We start from the raw sequence: 15,875 nt of genomic DNA, 5'->3' as shown, positions 1-15,875 counted from the left end.
AGCTTGACCAAGATAGTGAAACCCCCTCTCTACTAAAAACACAAAAATTAGCTGGGCGTGGTGGCAGGCACCTGTAATCCCAGCTACTCAGGAGACTGAGGCAGGAGAATCGCTTGAACCCAGGGTGTGGGGGTTGCAGTGAGCCGAGATCACATCGCTGCACTCCAGCCTGGGCAACACAGTGAGACTCCATCTCAAAAAAAAAAAAAAAAAAAAAGAGATAAAACTGTGACAAGTCTTTTTACATTGTTCAATGTGTTTAAATTTGAAAGATTGCTCTCTTCCAAGCTTTTCACAGATGTAACATTACTAATATGTATGTGTGTGTATGTGTGTGTATATATATAATGTGTTTATATATATTTTTATATATAAATATATGTGTTTACACGTTTATATATATATATATATATATATATATATTTACAGTGACTGTGTTTTCAGCTCCCCTAAAGCAAGTAACTGAAATTGACAAAGAAAATGCCACATAATTTGTAATCAGCAATTGATCACATATTATATACTTATCATTGAAATGACTTCCAAGACTAAGTGAAATTGTGCTCCAAGTTTTAAGATGCAAAAATAACATACAACATGTACAAAATTAAGACAATTATGAAGAAGCACCACCTAGAATTTGAATACTATGAAAGGCAATAAATCTGAATTGTAACAGTGGCTGTCGCTAACCTCGGACAAATCACTTCATTCAGTTGCCATCTGTTAGTTTTCCTCTTTAAAATGGTTATAATCATACTCATGTCTCTGTGGATATGTCACAAGAACTACCCAATTGTTAAGCTGAAAAGCACTGAGGAAATCCAAATTCTGCTATAAAAACAATGAGTGCATGCCATAAGATAAACAGAAAACTATGCAAAAATGCCTCTCCTATTTTGATTATATTTTGAACACTATCTGAGGACATCTGACAGTACAGCTGCCTAGAGGAAATAGGATATGGGAAAGTATGTCCAGATTCCATTATTGAAACCCTTTGCTAAAAATATTAATCCCTCTTCTTCTGGAATACATTAATCATATGGCACTTGCTTAATAGAAAATAGTTACAAAAATATGTCCTCTGACTTCCATAACTGTTAGGAAAATACTCCATATTTCACTTGCACAGTTTTAAGAAATATTTCCTTCAAAGTGCCTTTCACTTATATGCTCCTTGAAAGCAGAAACCATACTTACACATTTTGTATATCTATCTGCTCTACTGACAGTGTATACTCCCATAGCAACCAGGACAGTGCCTTACAGATAATATGGAGCTCCATAAATACTTGTCTCTGCTTAAAGCAGGAAATGAAAAATAAATAAGTCAAGGTTCCTGCTCTCAAGGAATGACTCACATACTATTCAACTGCCTTAGGTAACTTTAACACAGTATGCTATAACAAAGGTGTGTACAATATATATAAGAGCACAGAGTAAGAGAGAGATTATCAAGGAATCATTAAATAAAAGGTTATCTTTTAGCCTCAAAGGACAAATAAGAACTTACCATACACAAAAGAAGCAAACAGTGGAGGAAACAACACAAGGAAAACATGGTATGTATGAAGTTCGACGAATAGAACAACATGTGCAGCACAGAGCAGGTGGCCGCAGTTGTGGAAGATGGGACTGGAAATGTCAGCTGCGGCCAGTTTGTAAAGGCCTTGTGATCTATACCAAAGAATTTTGATTTTATCCTCCAGTGATCTCCAAAGTGGGGTGCACTCACCCAAGAGCAAGTGCAAATGATCCAGAAAAAAAATTAGAACATTTATATATTTTCTCATCCTTTTTAATTATTTAGATGAGCTTTTCATTACTATATAATGGTTATACATATTTTGGGGATACATATGATATTCTGATACCTGTATACAATGTGTAATGATCAAATCAGTGTAATTGGAATATTCATCACCTCAAACATTTATCTCTTCTTTGTGTGAGGATCATTCCAATTCTCTTCCAGTTATTGTGAAATACATAACAAATTTTTGTTAACTATAGTCTCCTTACTATACTATTGAATACTAGAATTTATTGCTTCTATCTAACTGTATTTTTGTGCCCATTAACCAACTTCTCTTCATCCCCCCTTCTCCCTACCCTTCCCAACCTCTGGTAACCACTATTCAATTCTCTGCCTCCATGAGATCCACTTTTTTAGCTCTCATATATGAGTAAGAACATATGAGTTTGTCTTTCTGTGCCTGGCTCATTTCACTTAACATAATGACCCTCGGTACCATCCATGTTGCTGCAAATGACAGGATTTTATTCTTCTCTATGGCTGAATAATATTCCATCGTATATACATACCACATTTTCTTTATCCATTCATCTGTTGATGGACACAGGTTGATTTCATATCTTGGCTACTGAGACTAGAGCTGAGCTATGATAAACATGGGAGTGGAGATACCTCTCCAATACACTGATTTCCTCTTTTAGATATATACCTAGCAATGGGACTGCCAGATCATATGATAGTTCTATTTTTAGTTATTTGAGGAACTTACAAACTGTTTTCCATAATGGCTGTACTACTTTACACTCCCACCAACAGTGTACAAGCATTCCTCTTTCCCTGCGTCATCACCAGAATTTGTCATTTTTTTGTATTTTTGTAATAGCCATTCTAAATAGGGTGAGATGATATCTCACTGTGGTTTTGGTATGCATTTCCCTAACAATTAGTGATACTGAGCATTTTTTAATATACCTGATGGTCGCTTGTATGTGTTCTTTTTGAGAAATGTCTATTCAGGTCTTTTGCCTATTTTTAAATTGGATTATTTGTGGGTTTTGCCATTGAGTTGTTTGAGTTCCTTATATATTATGATTATCAAAAGTCTGCAATTCATCCTTTTTAAGTGTTATGTTGAGTGTTTATAATGTGTGTGTACTTTATAGAAAAATATATACATATTGGATATGTTGTGGCTCAGAAAAAGATACCCCAAAGTATGGCACTTTGGCATGCTGAGTACTTTGAACTAAAGGAGATTGGGAAGCCTCAGAAGCAATCTCAGAAACAAGGTCTCTCTGACCTTCTCCTGCCCTCCTGTCTCCCCGTTCTCTTTCTTCTTCAAACTGAGTAATACAAACCCGGATTCTTCTTCTCCAAGGCAGGTCATAGAAACTAGAACCCCTTTCCCCCAAAGCAAGTGATAAAACCTAGAAAGGTCACTTCTCCTTTCTCCCTTGAAGGCCTTCATTCCTGAGTCACCCTGTCCGATATCCAGGAGGAAAGAATGCTACACAGAGACTAAGATTTTGAACTGACAAGCTTTGCTGGGTTTCCCCATGCTCAGTCTGTTGCCACTAGATCATACTCTTTTATTCAATCACATTTCTACACAGCTCTCCATTCTTCGCTGAACCCAAGCACAAAAAGAGAGAGTTTGCCCTGGGTCACTGAAGCTTCATTTCTGAAGCTCCCATATCACATAAAACTTTGATTAAATTTGTTATCTGTTATCTGATCTTGTTAACCTTTTGTTATACGAGTGTCAGCCATGCCCCATACAATGTGTGAGGAAAGATACCTTGTCCTGCCCTTATCAGTGCATATTCAAAATGTTTAGTGATGGGATGCACAATCAAAAATGTGAATATCTAAGCAAAAAGCTACTATTGAAAGGTTTTTAAAAGGGGTAACAGACCTAGCACCATGGCTCATGACTGTAATCCCAGCAATTTGGGAGACCAAGGCAGGCAGATTGCTTGAGCCCAAATAGTTGAAATTACAGGCACCCACCACCATGCCCGGCTAATTTTTGTATTTTCAATAGAGATGGAGTTTCACCATGTTGGCCAGGCTGGTCTCGAACTCCTGACCTCAGGTAATCTGCCCATCTCAGCCTCCCAAAGTGCTGAGATAACAGGCGTGAGCCACCACGCCCGACCAACTTTTTCTTTTAGGTTTTTGTTTGTTTGTTTGTTTTATAGAGATGGGGGTCTTGCTTTGTTGTCCAGGCTGGTCTTGAACTCCTGGGCTCAAGCAATCCTCCCACCTCTGCCTCCCAAAGTGCTGGCATTACAGGCATGAGCCACCACGCCTGGCCAATAATCTTTATAATTTATTATAATTTATTTTAGAGGAAAAGCTGGTATTTTAAAAAAGGATTTTTTTTAAATTTTATTTTTGAGACAGAGTTTTGCTCTTGTTGCCCAGGCTGGAGTGCAATGGCATGATCTCGGCTCACAGCAACCTCCACCTCCTGGGTTCAAGTGATTCTCCTGCCTCAGCCTCCCGAGTAGCTGCGATTACAGGCATGCGCCACCACACTCGGCTAATTTTGTATTTTTAGTAGAGACGGGGTTTATCCATGTTGGTCAGGCTGGTCTTAAACTCCCGACCTCAGGTGATCCACCCACCTCGGCCTCCCAAAGTACTGGGATTACAAGCGTGAGCCACTGCACCTGGCATAAAAGGGTTATTTTATAGAACCATACTGTTCACCAAAAAATTCCTTCACCAAGTTTATCAAATCTAAATTAACGGTTCAGGCTGGGCGCAGTAGCTCACGCCTGTAATCCCAGTACTTTGGGAGACTACAGCAGGCGGATCACTTGAGATCGGGAGTTCGAGCCCAGCCTGGCCAACACGGTGAAACCTGTCTTGACTGAAAATACAGAAATTAGCCAGTTGTGGTGGCAGGTGTCTGTAATCCCAGTTACTCAGGAGGCTGAGGCAGGAGAATTGCTTGAACCCTGGAGGTGGAGGCTGCAGTGAGCAGTGATTGCACGACTGCACTCTAGCCTAGACAACACAGTGAGACTCTGTCTCAAAAATTAATTACTAAATTGGTGATTTAAATATCTGCCCCTCCATTTAACTTTTTATTCTGCATATATTCCTATATACTTGAAAATTTCACTAAGGCCAATATGATAAGGCACTGTGAAACACAATGAACACAGTGAAAGGATGAGAATTAGGATCTGCTCAGGTTGCAAAAAATAAATAAGACTTGGTTCCAGCTCCTAGGAAACCTACAGTTAAAAAAGGAAACTAAAACATTAAACAATCAACTACCAACTATAAAATTCCATACAGAAAATGATATGTATCCTAAAAGAGATATAATTAAAATCAAACCAGTTGTTCCTAAGATAGGTAAACTCATTTTGCAAAGCAAATTTAACTCTAAAAAAAATGCTAATGGTAGCCAAGCACGGTGGCTCACGCCTGTAATCCCAACACTTTGAGAGGCCGAGGTGAGCGGATTATCTGAGGTCAGGAGTTCAAGACCAGCCTGGCCAACATGCTGAAACTCTGTCTCTAGTAAAAATAACAAAAATTAGCTGGGCAGGTGGCGGGCTCCTGTAATCTCAGCAACTCAGGAGGCTGAGGCAGGAGATTCGCTTGAACCCAGGAGAAGGAGGTTGCAGTGAGCCGAGATCACACCATTGCACTCCAGCCTGGGTAACAAGAGTGAAACTCCGTCTCAAAAAAAAATAAAAAATACTAATGGCTAACATATATTGAAATATAATAATTACAGTACAATACCCACCAGGTATAGTACTGTAATTTACATGCATTATCTTATTTAATCATCTAATTCTTACAACACCCCTATGAAAATGTTTCTATTATTATCTTTATTTAAGAGAAGAAGAAACTGAGAAAAACAGCTAGAGGCTTTTGAACTAGATACTCTATCCAAAAGGTGTTCCTTTCCTATCCAAAGACAGGATGGGGGATGGGGGAGACAGAGAGTATAAGCCCTCACATGGTCTAGAATTATGCTGTCCAATATGGTAGACCCAGACACAATGTGGCTATTGAGCATTTGAAATGTGGCTAGTCCTAATGGAGATGTGCTGCAGATATAAAATACACACTGGGTTTCAAAAATTTAGTACCAGGCCAGGCATGGTGGCTCACGCCCGTAATCCCAACACTTTGGGAGGCCGAGTCGGGCAGATGGCCTGAAGTCAGGAGTTCGAGACCAGCCTGGTCAACATAGTGAAATCCCGTCTCTCCTAAAAATACAAAAATTAGCCAGGTATGATAGTGGGCATCTGTAATCCCAGCTACTCAGGAGGCTGAGGCAGGAAAATTGCTTGAACCCAGGAGGTGGAGGTTGCAGTGAGCCAAGATCATGCCATTTCACTCCAGCCTGGGCAACAGAGCGAGACTCCATCTCAAAAAAAAACAAAAAAATTACTACCAAAAAAAGAGCTTATCTCATTAATCATTTTATATTGATTACACGTTGAACTGATACATCGGGTTAAAAATGCATGTTACACAATTAATTTCCCCATTTTGTTTTGCTTTGTTTTACTTTTTTAATGTGGCTACTAGAAATTTAAAATTACATCTATGGCTTGCATTATATTTCTACTGAACAATGCTGGTCTAAAGTGCTGATAAAGGAAAAGTATCAACTAAAGAATAAATACGAGGCCGGGCGCAGTGGCTCATGCCTGTAAGTGGAAGGCCAAGGCGGGTAGATCACCTGAGGTCAGGAGTTTGAGACCAGCCTGGCCAACATGGCAAAACCCCATCTCTACTAAAAACACAAAAATTAGCCGGGCATGGTGGCACACCCCTGTAGTCCCAGGTACTCGGGGGGCTGAGGCAGGAGAATCGCTTCAACCTGAGAGGTGGAGGTTCCACTGAGCCAAGAATCCTGCCCCTCAAACTGGTGGAGTATAGATAACTCCCCACCCCTTAAGTGAAGGCTGCACATACTGATTTCCTCCCAAAGAGAAAAGGCCGGGGAAAAAGAGTTAACTTCACAGTGAAAACACCTGACAAACACCACCTCAGGCGTGTGATGAGGCTTAACATCACTAGTGATAATCATCAGTGATAAATACGTTGACAGCACATTCCCTTGACATTACAAGATGAGACTGGCCCTTTACCTCTATGACCTTTCCCTCAAAAATCCATAACCCCAGTCTAATTATAAGAAAAACATTCAGGCCGGGGACGGTGGCTCACGCCTGTAAATCCCAGCACTTTGGGAGGCCGAGGCGGTTGGATCACGAGGTCAGGATATGGAGAACATCTTGGCTAACATGGTGAAAATCCGTCTCTACTAAAAATACAAAAAATTAGCCAGGAGTGGTGGCACGCACCTATAGTCCCAGCTACTCGGGAGGCTGAGGCAGGAGAATCACTTGACCCTGGGAGGCGGAGGTTGCAGTGAGCTGAGATTGTGCCACTGCACTCCAGCCTGGATGACAGAGGGAGAACCCTTCTCAAAAAAAATTCGACAACCCAAATTAAGACACTTTCTACAAAACCTACTACTCTACAAAACTGTCAAGGTCAGCAAAAGCAATGAAAGTCAGGAATTGTCAATCTAGAGAAGCCTAAGGAGACATGTAATGTGGCATCCTGGATGAGATCCTGGGACCGAAAAAGGATATTAGGTAAAAATTAAAGAAATTCAAATTAAGTATGAACTTCAGTTAATAATTATCTACACTGGCTCATTAGTTATGATATATGCATGATACTAACGTAAGATCTTAATAATAGTGCAAACTGAGCAAAGGGTATGGAGAACTTACTGTACTATCTTTGCAATGTTTATGTAAACCTAAAATTTCTAAAATAAAAAATATTTAAAAAAAGAATTCCTCTGGTTTGAAGTCTGTCAAGTCTGCTGCAACCTGTATTCCCTGGCCCAAGTTATCAATAACCTTGGTCACCCGGAAGCTTGTTAGCAATACAGAATCTCAGGCCCATCCCAGATGTACAGGCTTCTCAGAGAAATAACCCCAATTGGGTAGTTTGGGTAATAACGTTTTGGCTTTCACAATATAGGCTGGCCGACTCCAGACCCAAAGCAGATGATGGTGCACATGCCTGGAGACCCAGGACCTATGGTGCAGATCAAGTCTGAGGACACTCTGCTGGAGAAGTCTCCCTTGCTTAGGGAAGAGAAGTGGGGAAGTCGGATTTTTTATTCTAGACAGGCCTTCAATTGATTGAATGAAGCTCACCCAGATTATGGAAGGGAGCCATCTTTACCCAAAGTTCAATGATTTTAGTGTTAACCTCATCCAAAGACATCCAGCAAGTTAACACATAAAATCAACCATCACACCAGATCTGCCGAATCTGAATCTACATTTTAAAAGGATTTGCCAGGTGACTCTGCATAATCAAGTTTGAAAATGGCATTTTTCTACAACCCTTAGAGAGTAAAAATCTACGTGGTAATTCAGTAACTCAGAAACAAGGCTTGATTTGCTGCTTTAACTTGAGAACTTTCCTAGCATTTACTGATCTGGAAGGCCTACAGAAATCCTCACCCTCCCTTCTAGGTAAAGGACCCTCCCCTTTGTTCCCACGTGGACCTCACTAAGCTTCTAACCTGGTTTACTGAATTAGTGGCTTGCGGGTCTTCCCTGTCTACACCAAACTCTCCGAGAACATCTACATCTTATTTTCTACCTCCACAGAGACAGCCTTTATTAGCGGCTCCAGATCTACCCTGACAAGGCAAGCTGGGTTTTCCTAGTTTCACTTTCTCAGAGTCCGCAAATGCTAGCACAATCTATCCAAATTCTATCGTGGAGATATAATATGCACACATACATCATACATCAGAGGATTCCATAGGTCGAACCATATGAAACTACCTATGTTGATTATTTTTACCTATAAAACCAGCAACATCATAGGACGCAACAAATTTCCATTGCTGTTTTCCCACCTCAAAGCTATTTTAGAGCCGGGAGCTGTGGCTCACGCCTGTAATCCCCGCACTTTGAGAGGCCGAGGATGATTGCTTGAGCCCAGGAGTTCGAAACCAAGCCTGGGCAATACAAGGAGACCTCGCCTCTACAAAAATGAAAACAAAATTAGCCATACGTGGTGGCATGCGCCTGTAGTCCCAGCTACTTGGGGGCGCTGAAGAGAATCGCTTGAGTCCAGGAATTCGAGGTTGCGGTGAGCTGTGATTGCGCCACTGCATTCCAGCTTGGGCAACAGAGCAAGACCCTGTCTGGGGGGGAAAAAAAACTATTTTAGGGACAATATGCCGTCACAGTCACGGGGTAGATCGTACAAGGGTTGCTAACAGTATGGCACTGAGTGCTAACAACTGAATGTCAAATTATGAAAAGCACACCACCCACTTCCCTAGTTCGGGCGAAGCCCTCCCCATAATTACGTGCAATTCTAGTCCCCACTGCCCGCCCGCAAGCTTCCACTCATCCTCCCTGCGGGAAAGGCGGCCCCTGCACTTTACAAGGGGGTGCAGGAGCGGGAGACTGTCGTCTGAACACCGGCTCCCCGGCAAGCGTAGACCGGCGGGACGAGCTCACTGCGCCAATCCTGCCAGAACTCCCGGAACTCCGCTTCCCTAGTCCAACCCACGACACAGTTGCCCACACCTAAGATGGCGGCGGGGGCGGAGTCGGCGCGGCCACTTCTGGGCGGGACCGCGGGGACAAGACGTGGCCACAGGGCGGTGCCAGCGTCCCCGCCCCGCCCGGTCCGGCCAGCTTGGCCCGGGGGCTTCGGGCTGTCGGGCCGGCGCGCCCTTCTCTGCCAGGTGGCGAGGACACCTGCTCCACGTAGGCGTCATGAGGTCCCCAGTTCGAGACCTGGCCCGGAACGATGGCGAGGAGAGTACGGACCGCACGCCTCTTCTGCCGGGCGCCCCACGGGCCGAAGCCGGTAAGCGGCGGGGTCGTCCAGGGGCTTCGGGTGGGCGGCGGTCCTGGGGGCGGCGGTCTCTGGGCGGGCGTGGCCCTGGTACCCGCACCTTGCGCTGGCGGGACCGGAGCTGCTCAGGCGCGAGGGGACATTAGGAGGGGAGCCCGTTCAGAGTCCCGCTCAGTTCCGCCTGCCTCAGTGCGCAGAAGCCCCTCGGGGACCCCGGGGGCCGCGACCGTGATCGCGGAGCCGACCCGGGGCCTTGGCGGGTGCAGCCCTACGGGGCGGAGGCGGGGAGCGGCTGCGCAGCAGGCTCTGAGCTGATAGTTATTTTGGGTAGTGCTGAGCAAGGGACCCAGTGGAAGAACGAACTGGGAGAGAACCATCAAATGAATGGGCTAAGGTCCGGGCGGAGGACCCCAGTGTAAGAGCAAACTGGAGGAGAAACCTGCAGATCAGTAGGCAGAGGGCTGTCCTTCCCTGTCACCGCTAGGTTTCCGCCACTGCGTATCCGCCAGCATGTGACCTGGTAGCTTTTTAGGCGGGGAGGGAGACAAAAAAGGACTGGAGTTAACGTTTGTGAGTATGCAGAGGGCAATTATTGCATAACCCAGCGACTATTTGACGTTGTACAGTAAGAGACTAAAAACATCGAAAACATTTTTTTAAGTTCGGAAACAGTTCAGTTATCCTCAGGATACCTACAGAGTTCTAAGGTAATTTGCCAGAGGTCTTGGAACAAATCGAAAAGCAGGTACTTCATAAAGCATCTTCCCTGAATTTGAGAAAATTAAAATATTTTGCTATTTGACACTTTTGTAATATAGTTTATTTAAAAGTAAGGAAAACTAAAGAACAAATCAGTTTGAATGCATTCTATAGTTTCAAAGATCTGTGTGTAAGAGTTGCATTGGAAATTTGACTTTGGCTGACCCAGAATTGTATAGTTTTCTATATTTTTATTTGTTTTTAATGTTACCAGATGGTGGCAGTAGAGGTGGCAACATTATAGCTCCATCTGGCAGCTGGGAGCTTATTTTAGTCAACACAAACTGTAAATACCATACCATAGTTAAGTTTTACCTGGCAGTCGGACTTAGTTCCATAAACTGATCATTTTCTGCGGCTTGTAGAGTTCAAATTGTATGATATTCCTCATAAAATAATATAGAAATACAGAAATAAAAGTTATAATAAAGATATTTCCCAGAGACTATTACATTGTTACAATTGAAAAATAGGTATACGTATAATCAAAATTTAGCACAAATGTTAAACATTATTCTCAGGAAAATGCAGATTAAAACCACAACGAGGCACTATACACCCACTAGAATAGCTAAAATCCAAAAGGCAGAGAATACCAAATGTTGGCAGAGATGTGGATAGAAAAGTTATACATCTCAATTAAGATTGAGATGGACAAATGTATAAATTTATCATGTAAATTATACTTCAATAAAGTTGATTTTTAAAAAGTAGCTCATAGCATCACTTTTAAAAACAATCGCTGCTTGATTCATGGGGTCGAGTATATACATCTTATGGTACTGGCCCTGTCCTTCCTGGCTTGAGGTGGCTACCTTTGTTATAACCATTTTCTTTTTTATTTTCCCTCTTTACATACCCACTGGAGAGCAAGTGAAGTGGAAATAGTAGTAACATACTGTTTTTGCTGTTTAGAGTATGATAAGAGTTTTATAGAGGAGGAGCATATATGGCAATTAAGAGAAGTATATAATGAACCCCCATGTAACCAGCACCCAGATTAAACAGTTATCAATTCATGGCCAGTCTTGCCATATGCTCATACATACTGTGTATTTTGAAGCAAATCCCAGATACCATGTCATTTCATATGTAAATATTTCAATTGTTTACCTCTAAAAGATAAGGTCTCTTTTTAACATAATTACAGTACCATTATCACAGCAAATAAAAATAATAGTTACGCACTTTGGGAGGCCCAGGCGGGCAGATCACCTGAGGTCAGGAGATCGAGACCATCCTGGCTAACATGGTGAAACCCCGTCTCTACTAAAAATACAAAAAATTAGCCGGGCGAGGTGGCCAGCGCCTGTAGTCCCAGCTACTCGGGAGGCTGAGGCAGGAGAATGGTGTGAACCCGGGAGGCGGAGCTTGCAGTGAGCTGAGATCATGCCACTGCACTCCAGCCTAGGGGAAAACAGTGAGACTTTGTCTCAAAAAATAATAATAAAATAACAATAATAATAATACTTACGAAATACTCAGTGTTCATATTTCCTCAATTATGTCCTGATTTTTTTTTTTTTTTTTTTTTTTTTTTGAGACAGAGTCTTGCTCTGTCGCCCAGGCTGGCGTGCAGTGGTGTGATCTCGGGCAACCTCCGTCTCCCGGTTCAAGTGATTCTCCTGCCTCAACCTCCCGAGTAGCTGGGATTACAGGCCCACGCCACCACACTCTGCTATTTTTTGTATTTTTAGTAGAGACGGAGCTTCACCGTGTTGGCAAGGCTGGTCTCTAACTCCTGACCTCAGGTAATCCACCCACCTTTGCCTCCCAAAGTGCTGGGATTACAGGCATGAGTCACCGGGCCCGGCCTATGTCCTAATTTTTTATAGTGTGTTCAAATCAGGATCTCAGTAATGTCCATACCTTCCAAATGATTGAAATGTTTTTTGTCTCTTTTAATCTGTTCCCCACCCCCTCCTTTTTTTTCCTTGCAATTTTATAGCCCTATGTTGTCCTTTAACATCTTCTGCCCTCCTGGTTTACTGTAAATTGGTAATTAGTAGATCTGAAGGTTTGATAGGATTATGAGTCTGTCTGTCTGAATTACTGTCATGAGTATTCCATAAGTAGAATGTGAAGTATAGAAAGCAAAATTGTGTCAGCATGCTAATTCTCCCATACACTGCTCTAGACACTGGAGATACAAAGAAGTAAACAAAACAGAACAAAAGCTCCTGCCCTTATAGACTTTTATGTTCTAGTGTATGTTTTCCTAAACCTTTAGTCCTCTGCATTTTGTTTTCTTCTTGGGTTACAATCAAAGTCCAACACTTTATTTTATTTTCTTTTTTTTCAGGATCTCGCTCTGTTGCCCAGGCTGGAATGCAGTGGCACAAACAGGGCTTACTGCAGCCTCAACCTCCCAGGCTCAAGTGACCCTCCTACCTAAGCCTCCTGAAGAGCTGGGACTACAGGCATGTGCCACCATGCCTGGCTAATTTTTTTCTATCTTTTTGTAGAAACAAGGTCTCAGTTGCCCAGGCTGGTCTCAAACTCCTGGGCTCAAGCGATCCTCCTGCCCAGCCCAACACTTTGTTTTCTTGCCAAGACTCTCAATTCCCTTTCCCCCTGCTTTGTCATCACATCCATCTCAGTGCCAGCTATCTGTTTTCTTAGTGCCTACTCCTGAGCACAGGCATGCAGTGCTTATGAAGCTACACGCTAGGGCAGATTGTTCTCACCAATTCTGTCTGGGTATCTGCTCAGCATTCCTGTGTTTCACTGAGAACCTCATGATCCCACTCTCTTCAACAACTTCTTACTTTTCCCAGATCCTAATTTCTCACAAATGAGAACTAACTTCAGTTCCTAACAAATAACCTCAATTCCTAATTTCCAGGAAAAAAAACATAATAATTCACAGTTACTCTGTGCCAAGCACTCTTCTAAGTATTTTATGTTACTAACTCAGTGAATCGTTATAATAACCCTAATACAGGCAAAATACTTGGACTAGTGCCAAGCATATAGAAAGTGCTTAGTAATATTTGTTTTTTGAGACAGTCTTATTCTGTTGCCCAGGCTGAAGTGCAGTGGCACAATCACAGCTCACTGCAGCCTCAACTTCCCAGACTCAAGCCATCCTCCCACCTCAGCCTCCCAAGTAGCTGGGATCACAGGTGACAACACCACAACCAGCTAATTTGTAAATTTTTTTGTAGAGGTGGGGTTTCACCATGTTGCCCAGGCTACTCTTGAACTGCTGGGCTCAAGCAATCCTCCCCCATCTCAGCTTCCCAAAGGGCTGGGATTACGAGTGTGAGCAACCATGCCCAGCTTGCTTAATAAATATTATCTATTATTGGTCAGGTATGGTGGCTCACGCCTGTAATCCCAGCGCTTTGGTACACCAAGGTGGGCGGATTGCCTGACGTTGGGAGTTTGAGACCAGCCTGGCTAACATGGTGAAACCCCATCTCTACTAAAAATACAAAAATTAGCTGGGCATGGTGGTGCACGCCTATAGTCCCAGCTACTCAGGAGGCTGAGGCAGGAGAATTGCTTGAACCTGGGAGATGGAGGTTTCAGTGAGCCAAGATCGTGCCACTGCACTCCAGCCTGGGAGACAAAGAAAGACTGCGTCTCAAAAAAGAAAAAAAAAAAATTATGTATTATTTTATGTTATTAAACTTAATACCCACTATCCCACTCAATAGTGTTAGTTCTTAGAGTTACTACAGTACATAATCTAGATACTGCAGATCATTTAGAATGTTCTGCTCTCCGTATGTTTATCTGTCTCATTTCCATACCTCTGTACATGCTGCTGCCTTTGCTTGGATTGTTCCACCTGTCCCTACTGGTGACTTCCTGCTCCTTGAAGAAGACTTCTCCAAGAGGCCTTCTCTGTCTCCACTGTCCCCTCCTGCAGATTAGTGTGCCTCTTTTGTTCCTTGTTATATAAATGTACATAGTACTTAGTCTTATTGGCATAACTTTCTCCAGATAAAAAGGAGGAAGAAATCCTTTTTACTAAGTGCCTGCTATAATGTTATGCAGTATTTCATTTAATCCCCATGCAGCCCAGTGAGTAGATGGTAGTCTCCTCATTTTATAGCTGAGAAACCTGAGGATGAAAACTGTTAAGTAATTTCTACAAAAGCACATAGCCAGTGAAAATCAGAAACAGAGATTCATTCCCAGGTCCCACTCTAAATTAGCCTGTGTACTTTCAGTTACGGCCACACACATTCCTAAGTTTAAAACATATTTTAGAAGCTGATGTTTGTTTCGATGGGTGCCACGTTCCTTATGCAAGCACGATTTTGCTTTGAACTTGATGCTCAATGGGTGTTCTCTCTCGGTCATGCAAGCATACTTTTGTTGGATCAGTTTCAAAGATTATTCACATTCACAGGCATGTTTTTCTTTACTGCTATAACTTCTTGAAATAAAAATTTTCTGATTGAATTTATTTGTAATCAGCAACCATTTTATTAGCTAGTAATTGTTTATTTTTATTATTTCTTAGAATCTCATAGTAATATATTTTGTGACACCTAAGTTGACCTTTTATTTTCCTTTATTTTTTGAGACGAAGTCTTGCTCTTGTCCCCAGGCTGTAGTGCAATGGCATGATCTCGGCTCACTGCAACCTCCGCCTCCCAGGTTCAAGCGATTCTCCTGCCTCAGTCTCCCGAGTAGCTGGGATTACAGGCACCTGCTACCACGCCCGGCTAATTTTTGTATTTTTAGTAGAGATGGGGTTTCACCACGTTGGCCAGGCTGGTCTACGAACTCCTGACCTCAGGTGATCCACCCACCTCGGCCTCCCAAAGTGCTGGGATTACAGGTGTGAGCCACCGTGCCTCGCCGCTTTTTATTTTCTAGTTATTGACTATGCACCCAAAAGTTAAAGTTGCCTGATCTATAACTTGTAGGTCAGATATCCAAGTAATACCACTTGTAATTTGAAATCATTTTACTTACATTTCTTTCACTTCACAACCTTCTAGCCCCTTGTAATTCACATGATAAGGTATATCATAGTCCAAATAAAGTATCACTTAGGGAAAACTAATAACATACAGTAAAATAAGATAACTGCAAATAAGGATAGAATGGAGTAATAACATTACAAATTAGAATAGCATAAAATATAGTTTTTTAGAGTAAGAGAATTTCATCCTTCCCCTTCCCTTACTCCCACATCTAACATTTGGGCAAGGCCTGTTAATTCTGCCTTTAAACATCTCAAATCTGCCCATTTTTCTTCACTGCTGCTTTCACTCTAGTTTAAGCCACCTTCATCTCTTACCTGGAAAGCTACAGTAGTCCCTTAAGTCATCTCCCTGACTCTATATTCCTCACACCCATTCACATTTCTCCTCTCTGTAGTCTCCATGCAGGGACCAGATGAACTCTTTAAACCATCAACCGGCTAAGCTCTTTAAACCATAAATCACATCTTGTCACTCCTTTGCTGAAATAGGTAATGATCTTTTTAAATACTGCA

The 15,875-nt window shown here is 42.4% G+C and overlaps 1 protein-coding gene across 5 annotated transcripts in view; it reads left to right on the top strand.

The window, feature by feature from the left end:
• The first annotated feature begins 9,312 nt into the window (after window positions 1-9,312).
• Window positions 9,313-15,875, top strand: part of SLC17A5 (solute carrier family 17 member 5) — a 56,035-nt gene continuing 49,472 nt past the window's right edge. The window contains exons 1-2 of one of the 5 annotated variants that reach the window (XM_050786512.1): window positions 9,581-9,667; window positions 12,717-15,851. Coding sequence is in view for 2 of the 5 variants with exons in the window: in XM_050786509.1 (XP_050642466.1) it covers window positions 9,574-9,667 (94 nt within the window). In the remaining 3 variants the exon portion in view is untranslated. Of the gene's footprint in view, window positions 9,668-11,961; window positions 12,166-12,716; window positions 15,852-15,875 lie in introns of those variants that run through there. The other 4 variants (XM_050786513.1, XM_050786511.1, XM_050786509.1 and 1 more) reach the window with 4 other exon arrangements.

This window comes from Macaca thibetana, chromosome 4 (genome assembly GCF_024542745.1).
Source record: "Macaca thibetana thibetana isolate TM-01 chromosome 4, ASM2454274v1, whole genome shotgun sequence".
In the NCBI taxonomy this organism is placed as follows: Eukaryota; Metazoa; Chordata; class Mammalia; order Primates; family Cercopithecidae; genus Macaca; species Macaca thibetana.
Note: the sequence above shows the minus strand (reverse complement) of the source record. Positions and strands in the feature narration are given on the sequence as shown.